General features: G+C 40.6%; 1 protein-coding gene across 7 annotated transcripts in view; it reads left to right on the top strand.

Annotated features, from left to right (window-relative positions):
- Window positions 1-16,207, top strand: part of KTN1 (kinectin 1) — an 87,116-nt gene that overhangs the window by 15,081 nt on the left and 55,828 nt on the right. For all 7 annotated transcript variants that reach the window (XM_062205069.1, XM_062205073.1, XM_062205072.1 and 4 more), the window contains exons 5-11: window positions 2,239-2,355; window positions 5,482-5,622; window positions 8,986-9,092; window positions 9,891-10,023; window positions 12,054-12,141; window positions 15,396-15,562; window positions 15,955-16,023. In XM_062205069.1, the coding sequence (XP_062061053.1) occupies window positions 2,239-2,355; window positions 5,482-5,622; window positions 8,986-9,092; window positions 9,891-10,023; window positions 12,054-12,141; window positions 15,396-15,562; window positions 15,955-16,023 (822 nt within the window). The remainder of the gene's footprint in view (window positions 1-2,238; window positions 2,356-5,481; window positions 5,623-8,985; window positions 9,093-9,890; window positions 10,024-12,053; window positions 12,142-15,395; window positions 15,563-15,954; window positions 16,024-16,207) is intronic.

Below are 16,207 nucleotides of genomic sequence, written 5' to 3'. Positions count from 1 at the left end.
AAACAGAGATCTTTCATCTGCTGGTTCATCCCTCACATGATCATAGTGGCCAGATGGCTGGGCCAGGACAAAGCCAGGAGCCAGGAGCTTTATCTGAGTCTCCCATGTGGGTGCAGTGGCCTAAGCACGTGGGCCATCCTCTGTTGCTTTCTCCACTTTTATTTTTGATAGCTTATTTTATGTTATTTTCTCTGAGCTCTCTCTCTTATAAACTCTGTTCTTTTATTTTTGTAGAGGTGAAAACTGTGTTTGTATATTAGATTTTTTAAAATCATGTTGATGTTTTTAATCGTACTTTGTGGTTGCTCTTTGGCTATCTCTTTCTGGTGGCTTTTGTACATTTGTGTTTTCCTCCTCTCCACTCCCCTCCTCTCCCCTCCCCTCCCCTCCCCTCCCCTCCCGTCCCTTCTCCTTGAGGTAGAGTTACATTCAGAGGGAGAGACAGAGAGAAAGGTCTTCCATCCAGTGCTGGTGCTGTGGCTTAGCAGATAAAGCTGCTGCCTGGGATGCTGGCACCCCAAGTGGGTGCCAGTTCGAGACCTGGCTCACCACTTCCTATCCAGCTCTCTGCTATTTCCTGGGAAAGCAGTAGAAGATGGCCCAAGTACTTGGGCCCCTACACCAGCATGGGAGACCTGGAGGACACTCCTGGCTCCTGGCTTTGGATTGGCCCAGCTCCAGCCATTGCGGCCATTTGGGGAGTGAACCAGCGGATGGAAGACCCCTCTCTCTGTCCCTCTCATTCTCTGCCTCTGCCTCTCTCTGTAACTCTTTAAAATAAATAAATAAATCTTTTTTTTTTTTTTTAAAGGTCTTCCATCCCCTAGTTTACTCCCCAAATAGCTGTAACAGCCAGAGCTGAGCTGATCCAAAGCCAGGAGCCAGGAGCTTCTTCCGGGTCTCCCACATGGGCCCAAGTACTTGGGCCATCTTCTGCTTTCCTAGGCCATAGCAAAGAGCTGGATGGGAAGTTGAGCAACTGGGACTGAAACCAGTGCCCATAGGGGATGCCTGCACTGCAGGCAGAGCTTAGCCCACTATGCCACAGTGCTGACCTCTTTATTTTCCTTTTAAAAAGATTTATTTATTTGAAAGGCAGGGTGACAGAGAGGGAAAGACAGAGAGAAAGAGATCTTCTATCTGCTAGTTCATTCCCTAAATGGCTGCAGCAGACAGGGCTGGGCCAGGGTGAAGTCAAGAGCTTGGAACTCCCATCTGGGTCTCCCCTGTGTGTGGTAAGGGTCCATATCCTTGGCCGTCATTTGCTCTTTTCTCACGTGTGTAGTGGAGCAGCCAGGACTGAACCTGGTGGTCTGGCCTGGAATGCTGGCATTGCATGTGTTGGCTTAACCTGCTGCGCCGTAGTGCTGGCACCTTTTTCTATTTTTGGTGTCCTGTATGAACCTTGTTTTGTTTCTCTTTGAATAATATTTCTCTTCCGATGAGCGGTGCTCCCTCTGGATCATCTGTGTGCAGGAAGGTGATACTGGTGAAGGGCTAAGGCTGGTGGGTGTTCTCCTTTTGGGCAGGGTGTGCAATTGAATTCTTTGACCATTTTGCTTTTTCCCAAGTAACATGCTCAGGGGCTTACTACGGTGTCACCTTCTACTCTGTCTTACTAGCGGGCTGTTCTTTTTAGGAGTTTGTGTTTTTTTGTGTTGTTTTCCTCCTTTCTTCTGTTTGGGACCTCCTTCCAAGAAAGTTTCTGTGTTCTGTCTTTGGATTTGTTCTTCATATCAAATGAAAGCTGGTTGGTTTTACCTTACCCGTTAACTTCAGAGGACGCTGCACCAGTGTGGTACTTCTGTCGCCTTGGGCGTGTTCTGGCAGGGTTGTTGAGTATATGAGTTCGATCTTCACTATTTTTGCACCCTTTCCTGAAATCACACTTTGAGGTAATAGATGACTGTTTCATTGATGATAGTTTGTTTCATATTGTGTCTCTTGGTGTCCTACTATGAAAAGGGGTGAAATCACTGTCTTGACTCTGGGTTTAAACTTCAAGTTCTATAATTCTTTTTAAAAATCTATTTCTTGTTTGATAAATATCTTACCGATAATTTCATAATATATTTTTTAAAACAGAATATATAATGTTACAATGATTTCTGAATTATAGTTCACTGATCAGTATATCAGTCATTTTATTTGCCCACAACTAAATTTGATACTTCGTTTTGATAATTTTCATTTCATTAGCTCTTGTTCACTAATTCTACATTTGTTCTTAAATTGTAGTCCAGTAAAGGAGAACTGACCGCACTTGTGCATCAGCTGCAGGAAAAGGACAAGTTGCTGGCAGCTGTGAAGGAGGATGCTGCTGCCTCAAAGGATCGGTGTAAGCAGCTAGCACAGGTGAGGACCTCCTGGTGCTCCAGACACCTGCTGAAGCAGGGGCTGTGAAGCAGGCTAGAAATTGTCCACAATCCCTGATTTAATTACTTACATAATAAGTTTATATCCAACAAAAGTACTTGTAGAATTTTGGGAGGGAAGGGGTGTGTCTCATTCTTTCATGATACTATGTGCTAGAATTTCAAATAATGGTACTTATAGATATGCTAGTTTCAGAATAGCAGAAGCATTCTATTCAGGTGCATGGGAGTTTAATTGGATCTGACCTAGCTCTATTCTCTGTGATGTGATCGTGTTTAAGTCTACGTTATAGGATAAATGTTAAGCTTTTACAATAGTTACCTTAGTACAGAGATTCTTGTGATGGCTCTTTATTACTTTTAACCTCAGCAGTTTTAGTCCAATAGGTTTTCTTACTTTTTTTTTTTTTTAAAGACCTTTTTAATGTCTTGTGGTCTGAGAACTATAGAAAACATGATCACACTCCTCTTGAAGTGCTCTTTCTCCTTCATAGATTAAGTGTAGTGGAGTAAAAGAGGTTTACTTATGAATCATTCACTTAGTTAAGTAAAAACATCAAGAGAATGGCCTTATTTGAAGGTAAATCATTTGTGTGATTTCAAAGTTAAATAAAACTCAATGAAAAAAAAAGAAAAAGAAAAAAGAAAAAAAGAAAAGATTAAAAAAGGGGGCTGGCGCTGTGGCACAGTGGATTAACGCCCTGGCCTGAAGCGCCGGCATCCCATATGGGCGCCAGTTCAAGACCCAACTGCTCCACTTCCCATCCAGCTCTCTGCTATGGCCTGGAAAAGCAGTGGAGGATGGACAAAGTCCTTGGGTCCTTGCACCCATGTGGGAGACCCGGAAGAAGCTCCTGGCTCCTGGCTTTGGATTGGCGCAGCTCCGGCCGTTGCGGCCATCTGGGGAGTGAGCCAGCGAGTGGGGGACCTCTCTCTCTCCTGCTCTGCCTCTCCTCTCTCTCCTGCTCTGCCTCTCCTCTCTCTGTGTAACTCTGATTTCAAATAAATAAATAAATCTTTTAAAAAAAAAAAGAAAAGATAAAAAAAGGAAAAAGAAGAAAAAAAGATAAAAGAAAAAAAAAGAAAAAAAGATAAAGAAAAAAGAAAAAAAAGATAAAATAAAAAAAAGAAAAATCTCAATGGAAATGCCTGGTTAGATAATAAAAATAGGTGTCCCTTACAATTAGAAACCTTAGTACAGCTTTATGTGACTATTATTTTTTGCCTGCAGTGAAAAAAATTAGGAATAGGTGAACACGAGGTGGGCCTACGGCATGGAGGGGTAAGCCACTGCTCGGGATGCTTGTATCCCACATCCTAGTGCCTGTTTGAGTCCTCGCTATTCTGCTCTAATCCAGCTTCCTGCCAATGCTTCTTGGGAGGTCTCAGAAGATGGCTCAAATGCCACCCTTGCAGGGGACCTAGATGGAGTTCCAGACTCCTGGCTTCATCCTTTTCTAGCCCTGGCTCTTGTAGGCATCTGGGGAGTGAACCTGTAGATGGACGATCCCTCTCAGCTCTCTGTTGTGTACTCTTTCTGTCATTCTGCCTTGTGAGTAAATGAAAATAAACAAACTACCAAGAACAAGAAATAGATGAATTGTTTTCTTTAAGGTAACATTGAATTGTATATTTTGGATGTGTATACTTCTTTTTTTATTTTAAGATTTTTTTTTATTTGAAAGTCAGAGTTACACACAGAGAGAAGAGAGGCAGAGAGAGAGAGAGAGAGAGAGAGAGAGAGAGGTCCTCCTTTTCCTGGTTCACTCCCCAGTTGGCTACAGTGGCTGGAGCTGTACTGATCTGAAACCAGGAGCTTCTTCCGGGTCTCCCACGCAGGTGCAGAAGCCCAAGCACTTCAGCCATCTTCTACTACTTTCCTAGGCCAGAGCAGAGAGCTGGACTGGAAGTGGAGCAGTTGGGACCCAAACTAGTGCCCATATGGGATGCCTGCACTGCAGACAGTGGCTTTACCTGCTACGCCACAGCGCCGGCCCCAGATGTGTATACTTCTTACATCAGTATAACAATTTGCAAATATAAATGTATTAACAGAATTATTATATAAATATATAAACAGGGACAACCATAAATTTCTTTAAAATTTTAAGTTTTCTCAAGCTTTTTTAAAAAATTTATTTATTTATTTGAAAGTCAGAGTTACACAGAGAGAGAAGGAGAAGCAGAGAGAGAGAGAGGTCTTCCATATACTGGTTCACTCCCCAGTTGGCTACAATGGCCAGAGCTGCACCGATCCGGGAGCCAGGAGGTTCTTCTAGGTCTCCCATGTGGGTGCAGAGGCCCAAGAACTTCAACCATCTTGCATTGCTTTCCCGGGCCATAGCAGAGAGCTGGACTGGAAGTGGAGCAGCCAGGACTTGAACCGGTGCCCACATGGGATGCCGGCACTGCAGGCAGCGTCTTTACCTGCTATGCCATAGCGCCAGCCCCTCAAAACATTTTTTTAGAGCAAGGACATGGACTAACTGTACCTGCAGATAACTTTAGAGCCTCTAGGTTTTCATGTACTTTGGTGATTAATATTTGTTTTAGGAATATATAGTACTTGCAAAAATCAATAAAATCACCTTTTGAGATTTGACTTGAGAAGAGGAGAAAACTTTTCTTTTTTGTTTTTACGTACCTTTGTTGCAAGCTTCTTTTCTACAATAGATTTGTTCCAGTCTCTTCCTCTGGGAGAAACAGTCTATTTTGCCTTTTTAGGCTTTTTTCCTAGGCCTTTTCTGTACCCTAAAGGAGGAATGGTACCTGGAATAATAGAGAGTTAAGTGTTATGTTTTAAATTGTTCTTTCTTATAGTCAAGTTAGAATGTAGGATTTATTCTAGGTACATAGTCTTTAACTCTTAAACCAGAAACTGCATTTGAAATAAGAGTGAACAGAGTGGCCAGTGTTTGTGAAGGGAACTGGTATGAACAGCTGGTGACATGTGTAAGGTTATTTTTTAAACTTGATTATTTAAGCAAGCACTTCCTGGTTCAGCATCCATGATCATTTTACTGATGTTAAAAATGTTTTCTTACATTTATAGGCTTATTTTGATAACTAGTTTTTTTATAATTTCTTTTCTGATTTTCTCTCCTAGGAGATAATGACAGAGAAGGAACGAAGCAACGTGGTTATTGCAAGGATGAAAGATCGGATTGGAACCTTAGAAAAGGAACATAATGTATTTCAAAACAAAATGCATGTCAGTTTTCAAGAGACTCAAAAGATGCAGATAAAGGTATAATTTCATTCTTTGAAAGCAAGATGAAATATGTTTATTTAATTAGCAAACTTTTAAATACCTCTTATGTGCAAAGCCCTGTATTCTGTCATCAACATGTAGTGACTGTTAAACTCACTCCTTTTCATTAAGTTAGCTACTTTTATAGGTGGGGATGAGTTAGGGAGACTAGAAGCAGATAAGTAAACAGACCGTAATAGTGGTACTTAGCATTGGGTACTTAGGAGCAATGGAGATGGGAGGTAGGGAAAACAATATCCAGGCTGTGCTGAATCTTCTGAAACAATTAGATATGGTCAAGTAAGACAGTGAAGAAATGGACACTGAGTACAAGTTACTCAGTGTGGTTTCTTAGTTCCATCCCTAGAGGTGATGGCTCAGTGGGTCAATGAGTGTCCTCCACGCATTCTGATACAAGTTGTCTAATATTAACAGTTTGTGAGAAATAGAGTTAGAGTTGTGGTTACAGCATTTTGATGTAGTGGGTTAAGCCACTGCTTGTGATGCTGGCAAGCCATATGGGTGTGGATTCGATTCCTGGCTGCTCCACTTCTGTCTAGCTGCCTGCTAGTGCACCTGGGAAAGCAGTGGAAGATGGCCCATGTGCTTGGGCCCCTGCACCCAAGTAGGAGACTCAATGAAGCTCCAGACTCCTGGTTTCAGCCTGGTCTACCCCTGGCTGTTGGAGCCATTTGGGGAGTGAACCAGTAGATGAAAGCTACTTCTCGGGGCCGGCGCCATGGCTCACTTGGTTAATCCTCCGCCTATGGTGCCGGCATCCCATATGGGCGCCGGGTTCTAGTCCTGGTTTCTCCTCTTCCAGTCCAGCTCTCTGCTGTGGCCTGGGAGGGCAGTGGAGGATGGCCCAAGTGCTTGGGCTCCTGCACCCGCATGGGAAACCAGGAGAAAGCACCTGGCTCCTGGCTTCGGATCAGCATAACTCTGGCCGTAGCAGCCATCTGGGGAGTGAACCAATGGAAGGAAGACATTTCTCTCTGTCTCTCTCACTGTCTAACTCTCTGTCAAATAAAAACATAAATAAATAAAAAAAGAAAGATGCCCCCCCCTTCCCTCTCTTTAACTCTGCCTTTCAAATAAATAAATAAATCTTGAAAACAGCAGCAACAAAAACAGAGTTGTGGTACCTGGCATCAAGAATAAAGATCTGTCTGTGAGTGAGATCCTGGTGGAAAGAAAGGGCCATCAAAGAAAGAGGTACCTTTCTCTGAAGGGAGGAGAGAACTTCCGCTTTGATTATGGCCTTGTCTAAATAAGGTCAGAGTTTGTGAACTCAGGAGGCTTTCATAGTCTTCAAACAGTACTTTATAATTTGTGTATCTATGTGGGTACAAACTGTTGAAATCTTTACTTAGAGTTGATCTCTGTGTATAAAGATAATTAAAAATGAATCTTAATAAAGAATGGGATGGGAAAGGGAGTAGAAGGTGGGACGGTTTGCGGGTGGGAGGATGGTTATGAGGGGAAGAACCACTATAATCCAAAAGTTATACTTTCAAAATTTATATTTATTAAATAAAAATTTTCTATTAAATAAGTATAGTTAGGTATTTTCTGCACATTATTTTCTTTTTAAAGAGGTTTATATATAAAGTTACTAAGATTTTAAAAGAGGAAAGGATTTAAGATGTTAAATAATGTGTCGAGCTAGCCAGTAAGGAAGCTAGAATCAGCTCTCATGTCTGCCTCCTCTGTTTGCACTTTGGCTCCATTCCAGACACATCTCCATCTCCCAAAGTTAAACATTTTTTTTTGTATAGTTTATAAGCAACTGTGTGTGGAGACAGAGCATCCTCTCAATCTTTGTGGTAGTTCTGAGCCTCTAAGTCTTTATGTAAAACAGAGATTTGTATTACATTTATTGGAAATGTGGCATGAGTATATAAATCATCCCTCCATACCCTTGAATTTCACATATTTGGATCCAGTTGATAATAGGTCAAACACATTTACGAATAAAATTGCATGTACTGGAAGACCAGGAAGGCAGTAAAGGAATTTAAGCAACCCAGCAGTGTAATTATATTAGTATTTTAAATTACTACTCTGGCATCAGAGTGGAGATTAGAACGAGGGAACATTGGAGACTTTTGCAGGAATTTAGTCAGAGACCAAGGCCCTGGGATCAGATATTAGATATTGTCAGTGGGAGGATGCCTTTGAGTAGGGCAAGAGAACCAGCTAGGGTTTAGTGTTAGAGCAGGGAGGGGACCGTGAAGGACACCAAGGTTTTGGCTTAAATGACCTTCTGTCTCTTCTGTCACTATTTCGGGAGGTTCAGTTCTTACCATATGTCTTTTCTGTGATTCTAGTTAGGTCTGGGCTAGTTAGTATATCTTTTCTTTGTTACCAGAATGGTTTTTTGTTTTTTTTTTTGACAGGCAGAGTGGACAGTGAGAGACAGACAGACAGAGAGAAAGGTCTTCCTTTTTGCCGTTGGTTCACCCTCCAATGGCTGCTGCGGCCAGCGCATCGTGCTGATCCGAAGCCAGGAGCCAGGTGCTTCTCCTGGTCTCCCATGCGGGTGCAGGGCCCAAGCACTTGGGCCATCCTCCACTGCCTTCTCGGGCCATAGCAGAGAGCTGGCCTGGAAGAGGGGCAACCGGGATAGAATCTGGCACCCCAACCGGGACTAGAACCCGATGTGCCGGCGCCGCAAGGCGGAGGATTAGCCTGTTAAGCCACGGCGCCGGCCGAGTTTTTTTTTTTTTTTTTTTTAAGATTTATTTTATTTATTTGAAAAGGCAGAGTTACAGAGAGGTAGAGACAGAGAGGTCTTCCATCTACTGGTTCATTCCCCAGATGGCTGCAATGGCCGGAGCTGCGCCAATTCAAAGTCAGGAGCCAGGAACTTCTTCCAGATCTCCCACATGGGTGCAGGGGCCCAAGGACTTGGGCCATCTTCCACTGCTTTCCCAGGCCATAGCAGAGAACTGAATCAGAAAAGTAGCAGCCGGGACTAGAGCAGGCGCCCATGTGGGATGCCGGTGATTCTGGCCAGGGCTTTAACCCACTGTGCCACAGCGCTGGCCCCAGGCAGAGTCTTAACTCATCTTTTAGTTTTGAAATAGTCATCTCTGTATGTGTTTATATTCCTAATGTGATAGCAGCTAGCACCTACTTATATTCAGATTTTTGAATGCTGTGACAACTTGTATTTACTTTGCATTCATTACTAAAAAAATGTAATTCTTCCTTTAGATTTGTTTATATTTATTTGACAAGAATGATTTAAAATTTCATTCTGTTGATACTTTTCACATTCTCATCAAATAAAATTCTTTTTAAAAGGTAGCTTTGACCATCTTTGTTTTCTAAATCTTATGTGTGTAAAACAATTAGTTTCAGCAAGTTCGTGAGCAGATGGAAGCAGAGATAGCTCACTTGAAGCAGGAAAATGGTATCCTGAGAGATGCTGTCAGCAACACTACAAACCAACTGGAGAGCAAGTATGTTTCTAATTGCTTTAGTTTTCATTGAATAGCAAAGTTATTTTCTTGAATTCGTGGAGTGATATTTGATGGTAATGGGCTACACTTGTTTCTTATATTTGTTTCTAAAACATATTACTTTTCAAAGACAGATCTCTGGCTGTATGAAGAACTTCAGCTATTTAAATGTTCTATGTATTTATGTATTGTATGAAAATTACATTTATGTAAATTTATTTATATTTTATATTTAAATACTAGTGCAACGAGTCAAACAGCCTACAAATTTATGAGACAGAATTTAGAAGTTTTAAATCATTTACCCCCTTCAACAGTAGTTTTCAAACTTCATTATTCTGTAAAAGCACCCGGCATGTTAGTTGAAAAATAAGTCTCATCTCTTTAAGTGTGACCCATTGTCTGGCAATCCGCATAGTAAGGCACATTCCAGTGACAGTGATGTGGTTATTAGTTCTAGAGCTGTTCTTTGAGAAGCCGTCCCTTAGAGAGACCAACAGTATGCTTACCTAGAGTCAGATTTCTGGTTAATTTTAATAGGTTTTCAGAAGACTGTTTGATGCACTGTTTACTCATACTCATGAGTTGGTGGTCATCTGTTGCTCTTGATATTTTGTAGTTGTTTTACATAATTTTTATAATTACTATAATTATTCACTCAACCTTCATTTCTAGCAGTTATTGTGTTCTTTTTCACTTGGCTATAAATAGAATTACTAGCTCAGCAAAACTAAAACAATTTTGTTTCTTATATATGTTATAATAATGGATAGTTTCTAATCCAGTTACTGTTTTTAGGCAGTCTGCGGAACTAAATAAACTGCGCCAGGATTATGCTAGATTGGTGAATGAGCTGACTGAGAAAACAGGAAAGCTCCAGCAAGAAGAGGCCCAAAAGAAGAATGCTGAGCAAGCAGTTACTCAGCTGAAGGTAGTATGTTCCCACACGTATTTATCATTCCGTGAATAATGTTGGTATTTGTTTTGATGACTTGCATGTGTATGTGTGTTGGTTTGATAAACATTGGTTGAGCCTTAATGGGACTGAAAAATGTGTGCTTTGATGAAAGAATTGCATATAATCTTGAATTTGAAGTTGAAGGCTGTCTGTAGGTCTGTAGGTATGAAATGAGGGGCTGGTATTGTGGCACAGTACGCTAAGCTATTGCTTGCAGTGCTGGCATCTCAGCATATCAGAGTGCCAGCCAGAGTCCCAGATGTTCCACTTCCAATCCAGCTCTCTGCTAATGTGCTTGGGTAGGCAGAGGAGGATGGCCCAAGTACTTTGCCTTCTGTGGGAGACCCAGATGAAGCTCTGGGCTCCTGGATGCTGCCCAAACCAGTCCTCAGCCCTGGCCATTTGGAGAGTGGATCAGTGAATGGAAGATGTCTTTCTCTGTCTCTTTCTCTCTCTCTGCCTTTCAAATAAATCTTAAATTAACTGATTGACTGTGTAAGTAGTAGAATTTCCTCTTATAAATGGAGGTTTGGGTTTATATATATATGGCAAAAATTGTATAAAATTGTATTTAATATCCATTTTGTCATCCATAAATTAGACTTTTCAGTAAGTCCAGTAGAGTATTTTTCTTTCAGCATTGGAATAGATGGTTTTTTTTTGCTTGTATAGAAGACCCAAGTAGTGTTCCAGTGGCTTGTACTTGAGCTGTGATAGACAAGAAAATCACTTACTGTGTTCTTAGCCAGCACAATGGCACTTGGCTCAATGAGCTGCTCATACTTCAGGAGATGAGTGGGGCTGCTCAGGCCAGCTGAGGGAGAAGCGGATTATTTTCTCTCCTGTCGTATGCACTCTGGACCATGTGTACATTGGGTGGAATGATAGAGAATTGTCCCATTTATTAAGGGATTTGTTGAAATCGTAGTTGGGTTTGTATAAGCTCAATGTACTAGATACCTGCCTAGATTACTGATTTCCTCATACCTTGATAGTTCTAAAGTAGCACAGGTTAAAAGGGCTTTGAGACTGATTGAGCGGAAAATAGTGAATTTGTATTTCTTGAAGGTTTTTGGGTCCTATGTGAGACCGTTAAAAGCTGAGTGTACTTTTGTTTCATCTTGGTCTTGCTGGCAGGTTTGCTGCTGGCTTTTTTTTTTTTAAAGATTTATTTATTTATTTGAAAGAGTTACTCACAGAGAGAAGGAGAGGTAGAGAGAGAGAGAGAGAGAGAGCGATCGATCCATCAATTGATCTTCCATCCACTGGGTGGCTGGCCACAGCGGCCAGAGCTGCGCCAATCTGAAGCCAGGATCCAGGAGCTTCTTCTGGGTCTCCCACATGGGTTCAGGGGCCCAAGGACTTGGGCCATCTTCTACTGCTTTCCCAGGCCATAGCAGAGAGCTGGATGGGAATTGGAGCAGCCGGGTCTCGAACTGGCACTCATGTTGGGATGCAAGCACTGCAGGCAGTGGCTTAACCCACTACGCATCAGAGCCAGGCCCGCTGCTGGCATTTATGGATAGAAGTCTATTGTCTGTGAATATAGATAAATAGATACTGAGAGTAAAGTCCAAATTGGAGTGTTGAGCTAAAAGTATATGACCTCAAAATAGGAAATTCAGGTACTTCTGAGGTTTAACAGTGAAGATAACTGTTCTGTATTTTGAGAGTTTATCAGTGGAAATCAGTGGACAACATATCATAGCTGAGTGGATCAGACATGTACACAGAAGTAGCTAGCTATCTTGATCCAACAATAAAAAACTGAGTTTCTGATCTAATCTCCAGTCTGTAAACCTGTATATTGGGAGGATAAGATGGCTCTGGCTGTTATGTAAATCTTTCAAACTGTGTGTATCTGCATATCATTAAAATGTAGGAAACTCATGGCAATAAGCAATTTTAAGACACAACTAACAGTAGAAAATGCTTTTTCCTTATTAAATTTTAAATCTTAAGTTTATGTTAGCTTGTCTCTTTCTCTCCCTTTAAATATCAAGGTTCAGCTACAGGAAGCTGAGAGAAGATGGGAAGAAGTTCAGAGCTACATCAGGAAGAGAACAGCAGAACATGAGGCAGCGCAGCAAGGTGAGGGGAAAAGATATTCATTTAAATGGTGTGTAAAATTTCCTCCCCTGTCCATTTGTGAAGAAAGTGCAATAAAAATAGCTTTTATACTTTGAAAATATATTTATTTTCTTGGCATTTGTTCGGATTTTACAATAAACAACCTATTACTTTGGCTGAAGCAGTAAGTTGTCACCCAAGTTATAGTACATAATAATGTAAGGGGAGGGAACATTGGCTGTGTGCTTTCATGTAGTTATTCCTTTTGTTCCTTGATAGCGCTTCATTTTGTTTTTTAAGAAAAGATTCAGTTCTGTGTTGTGAAGAGAAAAATAGAGGATTACCAATCCAAGTGGTTTACTTAAAACTGTGCCACTTAATAAATAACTTTTACTGCTCACTTATTTGTAATTTGATGGATCCATCTGGGAGATAATGGAACTTGTGTTGTGTGTTTCCTGTGTGTCTCCCCTACCCCCTTTTTCCCCATGCAAGAGGGTGATCTGGCAAAATGTAGTTGCAGATGAAAGTAAGGAATTTTGGCTCATTAAACCTTTAGTTTCCTCTGTCTCTCCCTCAGGAATAAACCTCTGGTTCAATGTCTAAATGCACCCAAGATATTTGATGACCTATTTCTCTTTATGTAAAGTTTATATTAAGAACATTAGCTTATTTTTAAAGTTTATATTTCATCAGTGAAGCACACAAATTATCCTAAAAGACTATAACAATAAACTACATATAACTGTGGACATTAATACCTCCCTCTTGCCAAAAGCAGTGGCTCTGAATTTTTACATTTTGCCTTTAGTGTTTTACGTTGTATTTCTAAACAGTATACTCAGTACTGCTTGATGGGCATCCACCTCCCTGTTACAGGAAGAGAGGACTTAACACATTTGCCCCATTTGTACTACCTGTCCCTCATTCTTCCAGTATGGTTATACAAGCTTTTTTATTATGTCGTTATTGTTTGTTTATATCATTATGACTATAATTCAATGCTGAGCCAAGGAATATGTTAAAAGTGATTTTTTTTTCTTAAAAGTTTGTTTTGTTAACAGTAATTGTACATCTTTGTGGGGTATAATGTGATATAACGTGTTATTTATACATTGTGTAATGATTAACTCAGGATATTTAGGTTAGTCATGATCTGAGACGTTTATGATGTCTTTGAGATGAGATAGTTCAACACATTCCCTTCTAGTTATTTTGAGTTACACAGTACAGTACTATTGACTATAATCATTCTTTTGTGCAATGGAAAACCAGAATTTATTCCTCCTATCTCTGTGACTTTACACGTATTGAACCTCTTCCCATCTCCTCTGCCCTGAATCCTTTGAACTACTGTGTATTTCCTAGAGCTAGTCATTGTTTTATTTCTTTACCTATTTGTTCTTTTGTCTTAATGTTTAAAATTTTACCTATGGTTAAACTCCTCTTAATACCTACACACGCACCCACATATCCATCTCAGCATGATAAATAGTAAGTAAGAGTGTATCAGTTTTTCTTGGTGATCTCCCTCCTAAAATCTTCCATCCTCCTCGCTGTTGCACTTGTTGCTCTCTAGATTGGTGTTATAGCTGTCTCCCTTGCTTTTCTCTCTCTCTCCCCTGTATTGTGGGTCCTAGGTATTGCCATCTTTCTTGCATTTCTCCTTCATTTTAATAGAGCATGTCTTTCAATAGCTGCATGCATGAAAGTGTGCCTTGAGGTACATTTGTTGAATTGAATTTTGTGTATCTGAAAATGCTTTATTATTGTCTTTACCTTTTTTGGCTGGATATAGAGGTTTTTTGTTTTTTTTGTTTTTTTTGTTTTTTTTTAAAGATTTATTTGTTTAGTTACACAGAGAGGGAAGGAGAGGCAGAGAGAGAGAGAGAGAGAGGTCTTCCTTTCACTTGTTCACTCCCCAATTGGCTGCAATGGCTGGAGCTGTGCCTATCCAAATCCAGGAGTCAGGAGCCTCTTTTGGGTCTCCCATGTGGGCGCATGGTCCCAAGGACTTGGGCCGTCTCTGATCCGAAGCCAGCAGCTTCCTCCGGGTCTTCCCATCGTGGTACAGGGGCCCAAGGAATTGGGCCATCTTCCACTGCTTTCCTAGGCCATAGCTGAGAGCTGGATCGGAAGTGGAGCAGCCAGGACTCGAACCGGCACCCATATGGGATTTCAGCGCTGTAGGCAGTGGCTTTACCTGCTACACCACAGCGCTGGTCCCAATATAGAGTTTTAAGTTTGCAAATAATTTCTGCACAGAATTTTGAAGTCGTTGATGTGATGTTTTAGCTTTTACTGTTAGTGTTAAGAAATAGTCTACTCATTTGAGGTCTAGTCCCAGATACGACCATTTGTGTTTAGTTGTCAAGAGTTCTGTATTGAGTTGTATTGTTATTAGTGTCTTGTTACAGAGGTGTTTCCTTTTGAGACACACACACACACACATATTTTCTTTCCTGCTTTCTCTCTTTGGTGTTCATCACCTATCCATCTTCTCTGCTGCCTCCATTTTTAATTTATGTTATAAAGCAGAGAGGCATCTGTTAGGCTATCTGATAACTCCATTTTATTTTTCTCTTTCTGGAACACTTTCCCCTTTTTCTCTGCCAACTTAGTTATTATCACTATTCACTTTGTCTTCATTTATTGTGATTTTGAGTTACATTTATTTTCTGATTGCCTAAAGACAATTTGTTTTTGTTTCCCATTTTTCCTTCTTGTTTGGGCTTATTAAAGAGAGAGAAACAGAAAGGTCATAACATTTTAAATCAGAACATTTGTTCATCTTTAAATAGTGGATTTTTTTAAAGCATGTTTTGATGTAGTAGAATTTGGGTATTTCCAGGTAGCAGAGTTTAGGGAATTTGCAAGAAATGTACTACATGACTTTATTAAAATTTCTTTGGGAAAATCTTTCAAGAAATGATGTAACGGTTTTTATGTGAACCATTCCATTTTTAATGTGTACCATTTGGTTAACATGCTTATTCAGTGTTTACTGTGTTCCAAACCTTGGGCACAGCCCTGGATATTGGGAAAGGGCAATGTCTGATTTCAAAAAGCTCACTCCTGGGATAGGAGATGAATTAGTACAGTGTGGCAGGTGCTTTTATGGAAGTAAGCAGAGGCTGCAGCAAGAGTATGCAGGAGAGGGAGTGGGGGAGATTCAAGGAAAGTTTTCTAGGTGAGATAATGCCTGTCATCAAGACTAATAGGAGTAGCTAGAAAAAGGAAGAGACCTTTTGTGAAAAGGTAATATTTTGTTGCAGATTTGCAGAGTAAATTTGTGGCCAAAGAAAATGAAGTACAGAGTCTGCATAGTAAGCTTACAGATAATTTGGTATCAAAGCAACAGTTGGAGCAAAGACTAATGCAGTTAATGGAATCAGAGCAAAAAAGGGTGAACAAAGAAGAGGCTCTACAAATGCAAGTTCAGGTATATCTTTTTCTTTCTTTTAAAAAAATGAAGGTGGGTGGTACTTGGATATTTGTGTCTAGAAGAGAGCAAGGGCTACCTCATCCTAATTCTGGAGTGGTGACAAATAATTACTTAGCCTTTGAGCACTGTCACATTATATGGTATGTTTGAAGCTGTATGCACATATAGTCTTATGCTCACTGTGTTAGAGTAGGGAGAGCGTAATATACCCTTAATTTCTACATTATTAATTAACTCAATGTAATTCCTGGTCACTGTTGTTAATAATGCCTTTTAGAATCTAAGAATGAGTCTTAAAAAATAAACAGATATAACTCATTGTGTTTATATACATGAGATACTTATTAACAGCACATTTTCCCTCCGTTTTTAATTGCTGTTTGTAAAAGGATATTTTGGAGCAGAATGAAGCTTTGAAAGCTCAAATTCAACAATTCCATTCCCAGATCGCAGCCCAGGTAATGGTGCTTTGTTATTGCTTGTCAATAATATTAGCTTCACAGCCACTTAAACAACCCTCTGAGTGCCTGGTGAATGCTGAACACGGGATTAGTAGTAGGAGCTGAATCGGAAATGGAGTAGCCGGGACCCAAACTGGCTCCCGTATAGGATGACAGTGTTGCAGGCGGCGGTTTTACCTAC

The sequence above is a fragment of the Lepus europaeus genome, chromosome 11 (assembly GCF_033115175.1).
Source record: "Lepus europaeus isolate LE1 chromosome 11, mLepTim1.pri, whole genome shotgun sequence".
In the NCBI taxonomy this organism is placed as follows: Eukaryota; Metazoa; Chordata; class Mammalia; order Lagomorpha; family Leporidae; genus Lepus; species Lepus europaeus.
The sequence above is the reverse complement of the archived record's forward strand: the minus strand, read 5'-3'. Positions and strand labels throughout refer to the sequence as shown.